This window comes from Stenella coeruleoalba, assembly GCF_951394435.1.
Source record: "Stenella coeruleoalba genome assembly, chromosome: 11".
Classification (NCBI taxonomy): Eukaryota; Metazoa; Chordata; class Mammalia; order Artiodactyla; family Delphinidae; genus Stenella; species Stenella coeruleoalba.
Genome location: NC_137157.1, coordinates 12,220,449 through 12,238,380, shown reverse-complemented (window position 1 = coordinate 12,238,380; position 17,932 = coordinate 12,220,449). Strand labels below are relative to the sequence as shown.

Below are 17,932 nucleotides of genomic sequence, written 5' to 3'. Positions count from 1 at the left end.
TCAAAGACCTAGATATTTTAAAATCCAGCCTCTGCCTCTTACTAGTCAAATGAGTTTGGGCAAGTCACTGCACATCTCTGAGCTTCAGTTCCGTCAGCTGTAAAATGGGAACAAAAACCCTTCCCTGCTTACTTCACTGGGAGCATGCGTGGAGGTCATGGCCATGATCATTTTCATACACACAAGCAGCTGTGTTTATTGCTGCTGCTGCAGCTGAGGGCAAATCCCACCCAAAGGCAGCCACTGCCGTGAAGCAGACTTAGTGCCAGCGCAAGATCTGTTACTTCCTTACCCAGGTGTCTTTAAGCCAGTTGAGTCCCACAGCCTCAGTTTCCTCATTTTCCAATGAGGATCCTAGTGCCACCCCCACAGGGATCAACCCAGTGCCTGCGAGGAGTAGGGGCTGCATGAATAGTCCTTGCTATGATTAAAGCCTCTGGTTCACTCTTGTTGTTTCTTTTCTGGCCACACCCTCAGCTTGGCCTGGCCTGGTATAATGACCACACCCTCCTGGTCATCACTGGTCCCTGCAAAACTGTCACAAGGGGCTGCCCTGTATGGTTGTACAGGTTGCTCACTGCTCAAGGGCACTCAGGTAAGGAAATTCAGCTTGTGCTTTCCTCTTCCAAAGCGTAAGCCTCAGAGAGGAGCTGCCTCTGCCTAGAGGAGGTGCCTTTTTCTAATTCTCATAAAAACTGCGTATGCTAGAAGGCACCTGAGTCATCTTGTAGTGGGATTCATTCAGCTTAGAAATGTGGAATCAGATGCGGCTTCAGAGAGGATCTGACCCAATATTCCTGTTGCAAAGAAGAGAAAACTGACACTATTCATTCAGTCATTCATTTATTGAAAGTTTACTGGGCACCTACTATGTGACAAGTAACACCTCAGCTCAGAAGGAGGCAGAAGTGATCAGATGAGGGGACGGGCACAGGGTGTGGCTGCTTCAACTGTGCTCCCGTAGACCTTTGGCCCGGGGAGCACCCCCTATGTCCTTATCCCTCCCCCTCCAGGGGTGTTTGGAAGGGTCCTGGGGTAGTGCCAGTTTACTCCAACTAGCTGTTCTCTGCACTGGCTAGCACCTGACCTGTGCCCCTGATCCAGCCAGCCTCGTGCAGCTGGTGACCCACTGTCCTCTGCTGAAGGCTCAAGGCTGATTCTGATGCCCGGGCCTGCTGGGACCGGAGACCCAATTAGGGGCTGCGTGGCCCTGGATGGTACATTCAAGCAGGAAAGAGCCCTGTGCTAGGAGTCAGTTCCTGGGCTCTGGATCTAGCCTGTCATTAACATGTGCTGAACTTGGTGAAGCCACGAACCATCTCTTTGTCTGCAAAATAAGAAGGCTGAGCCACATGACATATAAGGTTTTGCCAACTCTAATCTTCTGGTCAGTGGTTCTCAAACTTTGGCATTGGAATTACTGAAAGGGCTGGTTAAAACCCTCCCTAGAGCTTCAGACCCAGAGGGTCTGGGGTGGGGTCTGTATTTCTCACAAGTCCTAGATGCTGTGATGCCACTGGTCCAGGGACCACACTTTGACAAACCGCTGCTCTAGCAACTCTGGCTGCACATTAGAATCACTTGGGGGAGCTTTAAACAGTGTGGATATCAGGCCCAACCCCAGAGCAATTAAATCAGCATCTCTGAGTGGGAGCCTGGGCTTTGTTATTATTTAAAAGCTCCCCCGGGTGACTACCAGGGATAGAAAACACTGCTCCAGAAAAGTGGCCAGAGATGTGACAGCACATTGATTGGGTAAATGCCTGATTTCCCTTTGGAGAAAGGTCTCTGAGATCCCAACTCAGCCCCTCATTAGCTGCCTGGCTTTGAACAGCCTCCCTGAGCCTCAGTTTCCCTTCCTGTAAGTGGTGCTGTTAGGACTAAACAGAACTGCCTCCCAGTGTCTGCCCTTCCCTTCCTCCTGTCTCCAAGGAGAGCTTGTGCATTCTTCTGCTCTGAGGCTTTTCAGCTGAGCACAATTCAATAAGCATTTATTAAAAACTCAATGTGGGGCTTCCCTGGTGGCGCAGTGGTTGAGAATCTGCCTGGCAAAGCAGGGGACACGGGTTCGAGCCCTAGTCTGGGAAGATCCCACATGCCGCGGAGCAACTGGGCCCATGAGCCACAACTACCGAGCCTGCACGTCTGGAGCCTGTGCTCCACAACAGGAGAGGCTGCGACAGTGAGAGGCCCGCGCACTGCGATGAAGAGTGGCCCCTGCTTGCCGCAACCAGAGAAAGCCCTCGCACAGAAACGAAGATCCAATGCAGCCAAATAAATAAATAAATAAAACGAATTTATATTTTAAAAATTAAAAAAAAAAACTCAATGTGCAAGATGCTGTCCTTAATGATGTGGGAATTCAAAGATGAATCAGGCTCCGTCCCCTCTCTGAGGAGCTCACATGTAAGTGGGGATGATGAGGCATGTGTCCAAAACGTGAGACAGGATGTATCACAGGCCATAGACGAAGTAACAATGGCGTAACTCCCACTGTATGCAAGGCCCCCCAGCGGGAGACCCTTTATGGGTTTTATAATCCTCCCAACAACCCATGAGGTAGCTACTAGTATAACACCCACTTTACAGATGAAGAAACTGAGGCTTAAGGGGCTGGTCAGTTACCCACAGTGCAAGAGCCAGCTTTTATTGCCACGGGAGCCCAGACGAGGATGAGATCCACACGATTAGAAAGGCGAGGAGGCTTTGTGGGGAGAGGTGTGGACATGCTTTGAAGGATGTGTAGAAGTTCAAAGGGTAGATAGAGGAAAAGATTTCCCAGATAGAGGAATCAGCATACACAAAGGACCAGAGGAGGGAAATCCCAGCTTCTCTAGGGACCCAGAAGTGGTTTGATTGGCTGAAATGCAGGCTAATGGTGAGGCATGGTGGGAATCAGATCCTGGCTGGAGGCCTTGTGTGCTGGGCTAAGGAGTTTAGGTTTTATATCTTAAGCAATGGGGAGCCATTGAAAATTCTTGAGCAAGGGATGGCATTTTTAGAAAAAGATGAAAGTGGTCATGGGTTATGGGAGGGGGGGGCTGGTAACAGAGAGCCCAGTAAGGAAGAAGATGGCTACAACAAATGGTCCATGTGCAATGGTAAAACAAATGGGGGGGCAGGGCAGGGAAGACTAGGAAAGTGAGCACACGCGGGAGGTGTACTGTTGCCATGTGAGGCTTCTTTGCGCATCGTTTCCTTATGTGTACCTGCTTACTGACTGAGCCACTCTGCACTGGGGGGCAGGGGCAGGTGGGTCTCCATATACAGCTCCCCTCAAGATGGGGACACGGTCAGTGGAGTATGACCCACTCAGGATAGAGAACTCAGCTGAAGCAGCAGGTAATGGGTTCCTGAGCCAGCTCAGAGCTGGCCGCCTGCCATGTTTCTGGGGTGGGTGTGGAGGAACCGGCCCAGGGCCCCAAGTGCTACTGACCCCAGCTTTCCAGGTGAAGCATACCACCCTGCCTGCCTCCTGCTGCCAAGTTCACAGCCAGCTCAAGGCTCACAGCCTCTGTGCATCAAGCTGAGCACAAACGCTCCTGGGCTGAAGCCAGTTCCTAGAAGCAAAGTCTGGACGAGGAAAGATCACTGGGCTGGGATCCTGCCGCTTGCCGGCTGGCTGACCTTGGGCACTTCCCTTAAGCCTGTCTGAGGCCTAGATATTCCACGTCCTCCGGCTAGGGGACTAATCACAGTCAAGAAGTATAAGCACTGAGTCCTCTACCTAGTCCTTCCACCTCCATCTGCCCCACCTTCTCTGATTAGCTTCTTAAGACCACGCAGGGACAAGCAGACCAAGCCATTTTCTATAATCGAAGTCCAAGACCATCTTAGCGCTTCTGTCACTCTGTGGACCTAGCATAGCACACCCATTTTATAGATGACATAACCAAGGCCCAGGGAATTTCCATGACTGGCCCAAGGCCAGAGATTTGAGCGGACACAGAGGCAGACTGAACACCAATCCCTCACCCAACGGAGCTGGAGCCTCAGCTTGGTGCCCCCCCAGATCCCACTGACTATCATGAGGTGGGAGAATAGGTCTGGGGGCAGATTGGCAGACATCCCCCATGTTCAGGGTTCTGGAAGTGAGGGACAGTTCCCTGGCTTATCCAAATGATGGTTGAACAGAGAATTGCATCCCTTCAGTGTCCCTCTACCACATCACACAGTGAGAACATTCTCTTTTCAGCCTCCTGGTAACACTGAAGGAGAAAGTCTCTGTTGGGAGCTAAAAGGTCTGTAACACCTCTAAAGCTGGCCGACCCCCCTTTTTCACTGAGGGCACATCTCAAGCCTTGGCAGGCCAATTTCCTGCTAGAGTTTAATAACCTTGGTTTGTTTCCCTTGTGCTTATTTTTGCTCTTACCTTCTATTTATGGCAAGTGATACTGGTTTCCCATTTAAAGCAGTGATATAACAATTCTTCAAAAAACGTGTTTGGGGCAGAGGGGAGGAGTGGGTCTTGGAAAATACTAAGTAATAATGACTGATGTCTGCCCTGGTTCAAGGTGGGGAGAAGGGAAGGGAGAGAGGTGCTGCCCAAGGGCGCCCAGGACGCCCCCAGCAGGGCTCTCTCTACGATGCTCCCTCAGACCTGCATGCCGCACAGACCTCCACTCAGGAGCGCTTAGGCCAAGGTGACTCCGCGGCCCCTCCTGACCGCACGTGCGCGGCCCATGTGTCATCCCGGGGGGTCCTGCAGGCCCGGAGACCTCGGGAGGGAGGCAGAGGCTCAGGCGGGCAGAATGGGTGCCCGGGAGGGCCCCTGGGGATTTCGGCGAAGGAGGAGGGCGCGGGAGCCTTGCGAGCGGGCTGCAGCCAGACCAGGCGAGAGGGGCCAGGTTCCCTCGCGGGTCACCTGCGGCCGGCGCGGTGCGCGTGTAAGTGCGTGCACAGACGTCAGCCTCCGAGGCCCGCGCCGCCTTCCGCTCCCCGCGCGCTCCCCGCGCCCCCGGCCGCCCCCACCAGAGCCCTGGCCCCACGAGCCCGGGCACGCGGAGCGGCAGACTGAGGTGCCAAGGCGGCCGCGGGCGGGGCTATGGGGCGGGGCCAGGCAGCGGGGCCCGTCGTCATTGGCCGAGCGCAGTACCGGGGGCGGGGCGCTGGGCGAAGGCCGGTGAGCGGGCTAGGGGAGGCAGAGGCGGGCGCCGGGTGGCGGGACAGGCTGCTTGCAGGCTGCGGAGGGGGCGAGTGCGAGCCGCGCGACGGGTCCACGGAGAACCGCTCGCAGGGGCGGCGAAGGGCGCCCAGGCCTGAGCTGGGCTTCTGCCGCTGGGACCGCCGTCAGGAGCCTGGTCTCCGATCACTTTTCGGAGGGACCACTGACCTTGCCCTGCGGGAGGAAGAGGGGCGTTCGCCTCCAGGAGAGGGAAGGAGGGAAGAGCCAGGGCCCCGCAGAAAGTTCACCTCCTCTGGGGGCCAGAGGGGGTGAAGTGGTAGGAGGAGCCTGTGTAAGGCTAACTTGGAGCTGCGAAACCTTAGGGCGGCGTTTAAGGCCCCCTCCCACACGCGCGAGGAGCCGAGCGCCCAGCTCCTCCTTCAGCTGCTGGCGTCGCCTTGCAGGGAGAAAGGAGCCGTCCCTCGGCGCCGGGGGAGCTGCACAGCTGCGGGCAGAGGAGGAGGCCGCGGCCGAGCCGGGCAGGCACCCCCCTACCCGAGCGATCCCCTTTGGGGGCGGGCGGAGCAGGTGGCATAGGCGGTCGGATAGGTTCTCCCACCCGGGACACGCACATACGCACGCACCTACAGTCACCTCCAAAGGACCCTCCAGGAGTCTCTAAGGACCCGGAGTTGCTCTTTTTGCCCTCTCCCCCAAACCCGGAGCCCCAGGCAGGGACCCCGGGGTCGGACGTCCCCACGCCTCCGGGCACCTGGCTCAGCAGGAGTCCCCCGGGGCCGGGCAGGGCAGGGCCGGCGGCAGCGAGCCGGAGCCCGCCCAGCGCCCGGGCCCCGCCGAACCCTCGGAACCCACTCATGGGGCACCGGCTCCCCGTGTCCCCTCGCCCGGCCGCGCCCAGCCCGGCGCCCCGAGCCGCGCAGAGGAGGAGCCCGGCGGAGTGACCCGGGAGCCGCCAAAGACTCTGGAAGGCTCGGCGGCCGGAGAGCAAGGCGGTTCACCGCACCTCCAGGCGCTTGCAGGCATCCCTCCGAGCCGCGCCAGAGGCCCGGCCCGCCATTCCCAGGTAGGAGGGAGACACCGCAACAGAACTGGGGAAGCGGGGAAGCCGGGAAGAAAGGTTTGAAGCTTGTCAGCGGAAGGCTAGGTGAAGCTTTACAGGACTAGGGAAAGTTAAACTGATGGAGCGCCTATTATGATCATACGGCAACTTCACTTATCTAGAGAAAATGAAATTAGTTGAGCACCTACTATGTGCCAGGCTGGGTGCTTATTCCAGGAAAGAAAGACTTCCTGCGTTTCTCCTATGTGCCAGATTCGGTGCTAGAAGCCTTCCATTTAAGAGATCTGGAGTAACAGCCGGTCTGAATCTAAGGAAACAGAGGCTCAGAGAGGAAGAGGCACTTCCCTACCCCAAACACAGCCCCTCCCCTTCCTAAGCCAGCTGCAGCCTGCAAACCTGGCTGAGGGTGGGGCTGGGATGGGGCCAGTTGGTGGCGGCCTTGGTGAGGACCTCCTCTGAGGAGGGAAGATTAAGGAACGCCTTCCCTGTTCAGAGTTCCATGAGCTTTGGGGGGAGTTGGTGCAAGGAGTGAGTTTCCTGGGCGATCCGCTTGCCAAGAAGGGTTTCCTGTGATCAGCTGGCCAGAAGGCTCCCAGGTACCTCTGCGGGGCGCTCTCTCCTCCCCTTACCCCTGACCCTGGGGGGATGATGAAGGGTGTTGTCCAGGACCTCATGGGAGGTGGGAGGCTGGGCTGGGAAGGGGCAGCCAGCGCAGAAGCCCGTATTCAGGCTTCCCCTGGCATCAGAGAGACAAGACGGGGTCCCCCAAGGCATCTGCCTGCAGTCGCTCCCCACCTGACTACTCCAGGCAGCCCCTTGACTGCCAAGAGGAAGTACCACAAAGAAAGGCGCCTGCTTGCTGGGTGCTAGGAGCTGTGTGGGCCTCTTGGCTTCTCACTGAGCTCTGAGGGCCACTGTGGGTTTGTTTCTACCATTTGAGAGATGACCAGCCCCGCTAGGCCCAGTCATTTGCCCAGGGTGGCTGGGCTGGTGAGAGGCAGAGCTGGTCTGCCTGCTTTCTACCACCCTGAGCTGTGTCAAGGATGGTGAGATTGGCTTTGCAAAGCCCCCAGGACTCCCCTCAGTGTGGGCATGGAGGCCAGTGAATGCATGTGTGTCCAGAGAGGCTGGGATGCGTGCTAACGGAGGAGGCTTGGGGTGTGTGCCAGGGGGGCAGGGAGGGCTCAGGGTACCACAAGGAGGAGGGTGCGGCCAGACTCTTATACTGCTGTTCCTGCCCCTGTGACCCCTCCATCTTCCAGACAGGCCCTGGGAGAAGGGCTTGAGGAATAAGAATGGGGTGAACGCACAGATGCATTTGCTGGGAGCTGGCTGGACAAGGTTTGGGGGAGTCCTGGGCAGGGTGCCTGACCCCAGCTATCTGCAGCAAGAGAGAGAGGGAATTAGAATAGGCTTCTGGGGTCATTCCCCCCGCCTGACCCCAGCTGAGGCTTCAGTGAGTCAGACTTTGTTTTGAAAAAGATTGATTTTGTCCGGGGGGTGGGTTTTTATAGAGGTAAGAGCCCCAGTTTTGGAGCCAACAGCCTGATTCTAATCCTGGCCTGGACAGTCATCTGTGTGAACTGGGGCAAGTGACTCAGCCTCTGCGACCTTCAGTGTCCTCATTGGTCCAGTGGGTTGATGGTGGTCCCCTCTCCATCGGAGTGTTGTGTAGTCATTGAAATAAGGCACGCAAAGCACCCAGCATGATGGAGGCCTGCCCAACTGTGCTGACCATTCTTCCAGCGTGGCCCCGCCATCTCTGCTCCAGGCCCTTCTGCCTCCCTGGGATGAGTCACAGAACTTGCATTTGGGTACCTGTGCTGCTAGTCGCCCCCACCAACCACTCTCTGGGCCTCCGGGGGGGGAATCTACATTCTCAAAGGGCCCTTTGAACTCCTCACCATAGGGTCAGCCTGGCTGAGGATGGAGAGAAGGGAGCAGGCAGCGGTGGAGGAGAGAAGCTGTGCCTACAGCGCTGCCCGTAGTACCTCCTCTGGGGGAGGAGAAGGGAAGGAAGATGCGGGGGTGGGAGGTGCTGTCACCTGACGGCCAGGTGTCTGGGTGTTTCACACAGCCCCACGTGGCTGGGGCCATGTGAAGACTCGCAGTCTTCTCCCAGAGAGGAAAGCCACAGATTATTATTATTTTTTCCTCCTTCTTTGCCCTCTCCTGACCCCACGCCTCCTCTCTTTGACTTCCTCAGGCCCATTCGGTCGCCGACGTTAGCACGTCTATACCAGGAGCTCTGGGCTAGAGGTTGGGGCAGGGGATACACTGTCCCTGGGGGCTACTGGCCTCCTTCCCTCTCTGTGTAGACAGAGGTGACCACCAGCAGATCCAAGCTCCCCGCAGAGGGACTTGCGGAGAGGGCTGTCCTGGTGTGGGACCTCTTTCCCCAGCAGCCCACGTCCGTTGAAGGTGCACGCAGCCTGGCTCTCCCAGCCCAGGAGGAGACTGAAAAAATTCAGTGCTGTTGGCTTGCAGCCCTCTCTCCCCTGCTGCCCACCCAGGGATGTGCTCAGGGCACTGAGACCCTCCTCAGTGCAGCCCCCGGGCCAGCTATACAGGGTGCGGGTGGAGGGCAAAGGCCCCAGAAGGAGGCTTTGAATGAGATCCAAAGGTAGAGCCATTTGCTTCATTCATTCACAGATCATTTACTGAGCACCTGCTGTGTACATGGCACTGAAATCCTGTGGGATGAATTTGAAGTCGGCGTCAGGCATGAATTGCACGGGAGATGTAGAGGTCGTAGGCTTTGAGTCCCCATCCTGGCTTCCTTATTAACTAAATGGGCCAGTCGTGTAGACTTCTAAGCATCAGGTCCTTATCTGTGAAACAGGGACGGGAATCCCTACTTCACAGTGAGGTGGTGAGGACACTCCATGGCAGGGGGTAGACCGCCTGGGGTCGAATCCCTCCTTGGCTGGTTACCGGCTGGGTAACCATGAGCAAGGTACTAAACTTCTCTGTGTTTCAGTTTCCTCATCTGTAAATTGGGGTAACCATCTACCTTCTGGGGTTCCTGAGGGATGAAGCAGGTTAGTACACGTTCAGCACTTGGACCGCTCTGCATAGATTAACTGCAAAATAAACGTCCGCTGTTATTATCGTTCTATACTTAGCACAGTGCTTGGCACACTGCAGGGCTTGGTTACTGGTGATCGTTGTCATGGCTCCAGGCCTGGGTCAGCGGCGGGCTGAGCCGGCTTATCGTGTGGGGCCCTGTGCAGTTCATTCATTGAGATCATCTTGGTAGCTTGGCATCGGCCATGGTGGGAGGATTCATGGAAACTGACAAATGCTACCCACCAGAGCTTTTATAAAGGTCTTTTTGAGAGCCGCTTTACTGCACGGCGGTTCTCAGTCAGGCAAGGAGAACTCCCTGAACAGGTCGTGTGCCAGAGAACACACACAAGAGGTGTCTCCACCTGAAGTCTCTTAGCGTCATGGCAGATGTAGACATTTACGATGTTGGAGAGGGCCAGGGGGTGAATGAATGAGGCTCTCCAGGCTACTGACCTGGGGCATCACGGGGTGGGGACCCGTCACAGTTAGCACCACAGCCCTTTGTGCAGATTGCGAAAAGGTGCCTTCTCTGAGCAGATGAACTCCAAATAAGACGGCCTCCCCCTTTCGCACCCAGCCGGGGGCCTTGTGCAGCGCCCCACCTGCACCACGCTGTGAGGCAGCCTGCTGAGGGCAGAGGAGATCTGTGTTGCAGCAGGCCTGCACCCATTGGTAGCTCATCTTCTCTAGGTGGGTGGGTGGCTTCCTGCTGGGTTTGGCAGGAGGCAGAGGAGCCTTCAGAGAGGAGGTGGCATTTGAGCCAGACTCTGCTGAAGGGAAGAGGGTGCTCTTGGGGAGGGGCTGAGGGCTGGAGGCAGGTACCAGCAGAGCTCAAGCTCACCAGGGGTTCCGGGGGGGACGCTGGTAGCTGCTGAGATAGGAAGCGAGGGTGGCTGGACTGTGAATGGCCTTTGGGTGGGCCTGATGGAGCCCCTGGACGTTACTTATCTTTAATTGGGGTTTGGAGCTTGGATCCATTTCGGCCTCTCCCACAAGCCCAAGAGGCTCCTGTAGAAAGTTCTGATGAGAAAAGTGACTCCCGGGGAAGTTAAGCTCCTTACCCAAGAGCAGTAGCAAGTTAGTGGTACAGCGAGGAGTCAAGCCCCAGCAGTCCCGTGCTGCATAAATAAACAAACAAACAAACAAATAAATAAGGGGTGAATGAACGCAAGGGTGAGTGAATGAGTGAATGGGTGGATGAATGAAGGAGGAAAGAAAGAAACGAGACGGATGAGCAGGCAGAACTCCAAGGCCTTTAGAAAGACCCCAGTCCAGTGTTCCCATTGTACAGACAGAAAACTGAGACCAGACAGGTGGCCGGCAGGAAAGGCCAAGGCTTCCAGGAAGGGCTGCGAGGCCGGGCCTCGGGCCTCCTGATGCCGACTCCCGGCTCTCTGCCACAGCCCCGAGCCATGATGAAGACCTTGTCCAGCGGGAACTGCACACTCAGTGTGCCCGCCAAGAACTCGTACCGCATGGTGGTGCTGGGCGCCTCGCGGGTGGGCAAGAGCTCCATCGTCTCTCGTTTCCTCAACGGCCGCTTCGAGGACCAGTACACGCCCACCATCGAGGACTTCCACCGGAAGGTCTACAACATTCGCGGCGACATGTACCAGCTGGACATCCTGGACACGTCTGGCAACCACCCCTTCCCTGCCATGCGCAGGCTCTCCATCCTCACAGGTGGGTGCCAGGGGTGGGCACAGGTGCTTGAGTATGTGAGCGTGTGTGCTCGGTACTTTACAGTTTGCAAGGCACTTGCCTATCTGAGATGAAGCTCACGACGAGCCCCCTGAGCACTGTGGGGGTCACAGAGGTGTTGCTGCTTCCCGAGCAAAGGATGGAGCCAGGTCCCCAGTTCCATTCTCTCTGACTCTGGATCGATTGCTCATGACTGCTGGCGCTGCCTTCCAGATCAGGAACTGTTAGACTCTGCATTGGGGCTTTACCTCCCCGGGGAACAGAGGGGCTGCTGCCTTCCTTCTGTGGGGGTGACCCAGCAGAGCTCCAGCGCCCGGGGTCAGTCTGTCGGGCTCTGATCTATGAACACTGCAGGGCTTTTCCACCTCTCAGAGAGGCAGGGGCCGGGCCCAGGCAGTGATCAGCCAGAGGGGCTGGTGGGGACCTGCGGATGCTGGGAACTCGGTAATAATCACAGTCACGGCCATGGCAATAGGTAACACTTAACAAGAGCTGTGTGCCTGGGCCTGTTTCTAGAGCTTGGCATGTATTTCTTTAATCCTCACAACTAACCTAGGAGACAGGTATTTGCCTCCATTTTACAAGTGGAGAAACTGAGGCCCAGAGAGGTTGAGTTACTCCAGGTGATAGCACAGCTGGTAAATGACAGTCTGGCTCTCATGCTTTACCACTGGGCTATCCTGTAGCCTCTTGGCCCAGCTGGGGGTGGTGGGGAGGGAGGAGATTGTGGGGGACTAAGGGGCCAGGTAGAGATGGGAGACTGGGCCATGATTTTCATCACTCAAGCAGTTTTGTGTGGTAGCTGAGGACAGGTCCAGAAACTGGTCTGCCTGGGTCCGAGTCCTGGTTCCACTGCTTCCTGGTTTTGTCCCTCTGAGCGAGTGATTTTATCTCTTTGTGCCTCAGTTTTCTCATCTGTAAGTTGGCACCACATGAGCACCCATTCCAAAGGTCTTTGTGAGAATTCAAATGAGTTAATATAGGAAAAGTGCTTGGTGATTGGAAGGTAAGTGCTCAAGAATTATGGGTCTTAAACCTACATTTGCAGTATGGCTGCCATGGGCTGTGCAGGCCCATTTCCTAAACCCTGCACCTGCCACTGCTGGGCGGCGATGAAGGGAAGGAATGAGCAAGTAACCCCCCAGCCATCACTAAAACAACCCCGCAAATCAAGATACTTCTACACCAAGAGACCCTAGCCATGCCCACCCCTCTCCCCACGGCCCGGTCAAGACTCCTCCCTGAGTGCCCTGGATAGACAGCTTCCTCTTCCGGCTGTCCTCACTGACCATCTGACCCAGATCACACTCAGACTGTCCCACCCCACATTTTGGAGAGGGAGTGTGTGGGCAGAAGGAGCCTGGGCTGACCTGGGTTCCAGTCCTGGCTCTACCACTTGACGGCTTAGATGAGTGACCGTAAGTCTGGATCTCAGTCTTCCCAGCTGCACAATGGACATAACCTGCTTCCTCCCAGGGTGGCTGCGAGAACTGCAGGAAATTGCGTGGAGGGCATTTCCAGGACTCGATGGAGATTGCAAGGATGTCTGCTCTCCTGGCCATGGGGAGGGGACTGGGTGCCCACCCACAGAAATAAGGCTAACGGAGGGAGAGAGTAGATGTGGAGAGGGACCACATGCGTATTTCCAAAGTTAATTTTTGATTACACAAATAACACACAAATACACCCTCCTCTAAACATACAGATAAGGCTAAAAAGCCCCCTTGCCCCATGCCCCCAACCGCAGACTCCTGCCCCCTCCCCCGAGGTAGCCACCCCATCAGTCTTCCAGGCCCCCCACGAACACTTTGACATTCACATTTGTGTCCCCATAACGGAGAGTATTTTCGTCTCATTTTTACGTGCACATATTCCAAGCACATCTGCCTGCTGACTGCTTTTTTCACTCACCAGCCCGTGCCTCATTTTCCAACCTGGTGCTGGTACACAGCAAATTTTGAAAGCCATTAATTCTTTTTTTTTTTTTTTTTTAATTTATTTATTTTTGACTGTGTTGGGTCTTCGTTTCGGTGCGAGGGCTTTCTCCAGTTGCGGCGAGCAGGGGCCACTCCTCATTGCGGTGCGCGGGCCTCTCACTATCGCGGCCTCTCTTGTTGCAGAGCACAGGCTCCAGACGCGCAGGCTCAGTAGTTGTGGCTCACGGGCCCAGTTGCTCCGCGGCATGTGGGATCCTCCCAGACCAGGGCTCGAACCCGTGTCCCCTGTATTGGCAGGCAGACTCTCAACCACTGCGCCACCAGGGAAGCCCCTGAAAGCCATTAATTCTGCCGCCAGCTCTCCTTCCAGCTGCCAGCCAGGCGTCTCTGAAGCTTGGCATCACAGCCTTTCACCTGGATATGTCAAGGCTGCAGAGCCCTCAGGGGCCCGGGATTTGCCTTAATGGGATGGGTTTGGCAGCCTAAACGGTTGCCAGGCCAGCGCTGCCTTGCAAGTGCCTTTCTAAACTGCCCACACCGTCCTCCATCCCGTCCCACACCGTCCTCCATCCCGTCCCACCCCGCCCACACAACCAGCTTTATGAACACCCACTGTGCGCCGTGACGACATCTCCCTCTGCTCCAGAGAGCATCATTGGTCCTGAACGTGGCGTGTGCTATTCTGAGGGGGACAAATGGCGTGCCCCAGGGGTCCAGAGGAAGGAGGCAGCAGTGCTCCCAGAAGCTGGTATCACTTGATTCTCCTCTCGAGAACTTGGGCCAGTCCCGGGCACCTTTGAGCCTCGGTTTCTTATAAAACAGGGCTCTTAACATCTCCCCACAGGTTCTCAAGAGTTTAAGTCAAAGTGCAAAAGGTACTTTGAGTGTGAGACTGTGATCACTGTAGTGAGATGTGGAAATTGGGGTGGAGGTACCAGCCCTCTCTCAGCCTCCCCGCCTCCCTTGCCACCTCCCCATCATCCCTGTTTCAAAGACCTGCGCTGAGGGATGCAGCGAGTTGTAGCAGGGGTAGCGTGGGCCTGGGAGGCTAGTGTTCACTTGTTCATCCATGATTTATTCAAGAATCAGAGGACACCTGTGTGCGCCAGGACCAGCCAGGTGAGGACAGAATCGGGTGCACATCTCGGCCTGGCCACACCTGAGCTGTGTGATCTTGGGCTGGTTGTTCACCCTTTCTGAGCCCCAGTTGGCTCACCTATCACATGAAAGTAATGAAATCTCCCTCACAGATGTTCCGTGAGGAGTCAAGGGGGAACCCATGCGACTCTCGCAGGTGCTTGTTCTCGGGTCTTTTGAGACCCGAGATCACTGAGCACGTGTCACTCTCCATTCATTATCTCATCGAACCTTCAAAAGCATCCTGCATGGGACAGATGGGGAAACTGAGGTTTAGAGAGGTGGTATGACCCGCTGAAGGCCGTGTGGCCAGTGGGTGGAGGGGGCAAGAGGTGAACCGAGGCCTGCCTGATGCCAACACTCTGCGTTCCAACTATGCATCGGGGGCTCTTCCAGGCCCTGGGGATGTGCGCTGAACAGCAAGACCCCTGCTCTTGTGGAAACTGTATTTCGTTTTTTTTTTGCGGTACGCGGGCCTCTCACTACTGTGGCCTCTCCCATTGCGGAACACAGGCTCCGGACGCGCAGGCTCAGCGGCCATGGCTCACGGGCCCAGCCGCTCTGCGGCATGTGGGATCTTCCTGGACTGGGGCACAAACCCGTGTTCCCTGCATCGGCAGGCGGACTCTCAACCACTGCGCCACCAGGGAAGCCCCTGTATTTCTTATTATTCTAACACAGTCCACACAAACTCACAAATCACTCACCCTGTCTCCAGCCCTGCCGGGAAATGTAGGGCTGATTCATTGTGTTTGAACCAGGCTGTGCCACGTATTAGCTCTGTGACAAGGGATTTAACCTTCTGGGCCTCAGTCTTCTGTTCTGGAAAATGGGGGGAATAATAGCAGTTCCCGGCTAGAGTCACTGTGAAGGTCAAGTCAGGGAGCAGGGAGGGGCGAGGGGGTGTGGTGCGGTCAGGAGGCGCCTGTGAACTCACCGCCTGGGGTTCCTCTCCCCACAGGCGACGTTTTCATCCTGGTGTTCAGTCTGGATAATCGGGAATCCTTTGACGAGGTCAAGCGCCTCCAGAAGCAGATCCTGGAGGTCAAGTCCTGCCTGAAGAACAAGACCAAGGAAGTGGCAGAGCTGCCCATGGTCATCTGCGGCAACAAGAACGACCACGGCGAGCTGTGCCGCCAGGTGCCCACCACCGAGGCCGAGCTGCTGGTGTCGGGCGACGGGAACTGTGCCTACTTCGAGGTGTCGGCCAAGAAGAACACCAACGTGGACGAGATGTTCTACGTGCTCTTCAGCATGGCCAAGCTGCCGCACGAGATGAGCCCCGCCCTGCACCGCAAGATCTCCGTGCAGTACGGGGACGCCTTCCACCCCAGGCCCTTCTGCATGCGCCGAGTCAAGGACATGGACGCCTACGGCATGGTCTCGCCCTTTGCCCGCCGCCCCAGCGTCAACAGTGACCTCAAATACATCAAGGCCAAGGTCCTCCGGGAGGGCCAGGCCCGCGAGCGGGACAAATGCACCATCCAGTGAGCAGGAGGGACGCTGGGGTGGGGCTTGGGCGGTGCCTTACGGTGGTGGGGGGCGTGGCCCCGGGTGCCCGCTGCCCGTATCTCCCCCCATGAGACCCCAACAGCAGTCATGTTCTAAGACCTTTGGCGCCAGACTGGAGGACCCCAGCCTCCAGCCTCTGTGCAGTCTCCTGCCTTCAACCACTTCCCTCTGATTCCTCCTTTCCACCACTCGCTCTTTGTTTCAGCTTCTCCGTGGGTTGGGAGGGGAATCCCTGCAGGACAAGAGGCAAGGTTGGGTGACATCTGAACTTATGCCAGGACCCAAGTCAGAGCTTGCTTGAGGGGCCAGAGGGGCCAGGACCCCTGCATCCGATGGAGACTCCTGGAACATCCCAGATGAAAATGATACCCAGAGCCAGCTGGGAGAGGGCTCCGCTGTCCTGGTGGAAGACCCAGCTTGGTTTAGGAGACAGCTGGGAATCTCCTCCCACCCCATCCTGAAACGCTTACCCTCTGGCTCAGCTGGTTCTATCCCCTGCCCCTCAACTGGGCCCTCAGCTGCCCCCGACATTGAGCCAGGGGTGTCTGTGTGTTCGAAGGAGGCGTGGCTACGTCGCCTGGCCCATGGCCATCTCTTGGACCGCCTTCCTCAGCCTCTTCTCCCAGGTTCCTCTCGTCTGCTAGTTGTGCTTTGTTGTTGCAGCTGTTACGTCGTGTTCCCAGTAGGAATGGAAATCGCTGTACTGTAAAAGCCTAGTGACCCCTCGTTAGCAAGGCCCCCCACCAGTTCAGATCCACTGCCTCCACTGGGGACGCCTTCGTCCCCCATTCCAGATGGGGTCTCTGTGGCCTGTCTGCAACTGGACGCTGCCCGCTACTGAGCACCACCGTTCACACTCACACAGGCGGGGCAGGCCTGCGGGGGCAGCTTCTCCTCTTGCCTCCATTTCCCAGGGGGGATGGCTGAGACTCACAGGGCAAAGTGACACGCCCCAGCTCCGCCTCCCGGCTAGTTCCGGACGCAGCTCCCCCTGGGACCGGGCTGTCCTCTACTGTGCTGGTTCCTCAAGCATTTATTGAGCGCCTGCTGGATGCTGGGTCCTGCTGGATGCTGGGTGAGCAATGCACTTTACGCCCCCGAGGCCAAGCCTCCCCGGCTCTGGCCACTTTCCCATCCCCCGCCTGGCTGCTGCCCACCCCTGCTGCCCTACTGTCTCTGTACACGCAGCTGTTGGCAGGCGTGGAAGAGCAGCTGGGAGCCAGAGCTGAGCCCGGGAGAGGCATGTAGGAAGAGCTCCCAGTGGGCCTTTTCCTGGTGCCTGTGATTGGGTTGTGCTGGGTACCAGGCATGGTGGGATTTGAACCCGTGGACCAAAGCCTCTTAAAAAATACATTTTATACTTTAAACCTCCTTGAAACTATTGAAGTTCAGGGCCACAAGGAACCTCAGTGATCATCTAGTGAACCTGAGGCCCAGAGAGGGTAAGTAACTTGCTCCAGGTCACACAGCAAGCCTATGAGTGGCAGAAGCAGGGTTAGCTCTGGCATTCAGCACGCACCATGGTGTGCCCCTCTCTTGAGGCTCCCTCAGCTCCTGGGGCCTTCAGGGATTTGAGGTGTTGTCTCCCTGACCCTGTCCCTAAATCCGCCTTTGAGGGCTCCTGTAGACTCTGTGTACATTGTGCCCACGTATATACCTGTACATACACATGAACACACAGACATAAACGTGCCCTGGCCTCAGCTCTGCACACTCCCCACCCCACCCTGGCCCCTGCTGCTCAAGGCAGCCGCTCTGACCCTGCTTCTGTGCCCACACCTGGCCCCAGCTTGAACCCTCTAAGCAGACCGGGTACCTTGGCCAGGACAGGTGTGTGGCCTGGTCTCAGTCACACCTCTGCTTCCCCCTATCTCTGTGTACACTCTCAATTAAAGTGGGTTTGTTTCTAAGCCGTGTCCTTGACCGTGTGTATTTTCTGTATTTCCAAGGAGAGGTGTGGCTCTTCCTCCAACCAAAGCTGACCTTTCCCTCCCCAAATTGCACCTGCCTGGTACCCTTTCCCTGTGTGTCAGCACTGAGTCAGTCTTCGAGGTTAAGTACGTGGAGGGCGGGGTGGGGGGGGAATAAAACCCCACAATAAGGGGGAATCAAACCCCTGGCCCTCCTGGGCCCTCTGAGGGGTGTATGCTGAGTTGTCCATGTCCCTCTGGAGGAGTGGCCAGGTCAGACAGGAGCGGCCTCCCCGTGGACCATTAGCCCTTTGGGGTCACCATATGACCAAGTTCTGGGTGGCTTCCAGAACCACCCAGAGAACATTTGGCAATAGCTAGAAACAGTTTTGATTGTCAAAACTGGGGAGGGGGGTGGCATGCTATTAGCACCTGGTGGGTAGAGACCAGGGACGGTGCTGAACACCTCACCATAAAGTGT

The 17,932-nt window shown here is 56.7% G+C and overlaps 1 protein-coding gene across 1 annotated transcript; it reads left to right on the top strand.

Annotated features, from left to right (window-relative positions):
- Positions 1-10,666: 10,666 nt before the first annotated feature.
- On the top strand, positions 10,667-15,520 carry RASD2 (RASD family member 2; the record flags this gene model as incomplete). Its single annotated transcript, XM_079937743.1, has 2 exons — positions 10,667-10,937; positions 14,991-15,520. The coding sequence occupies 2 exons, from the start codon at positions 10,667-10,669 to the stop codon at positions 15,518-15,520; spliced, it is 801 nt and encodes a 266-aa protein (XP_079793869.1).
- Positions 15,521-17,932: the final 2,412 nt, after the last annotated feature.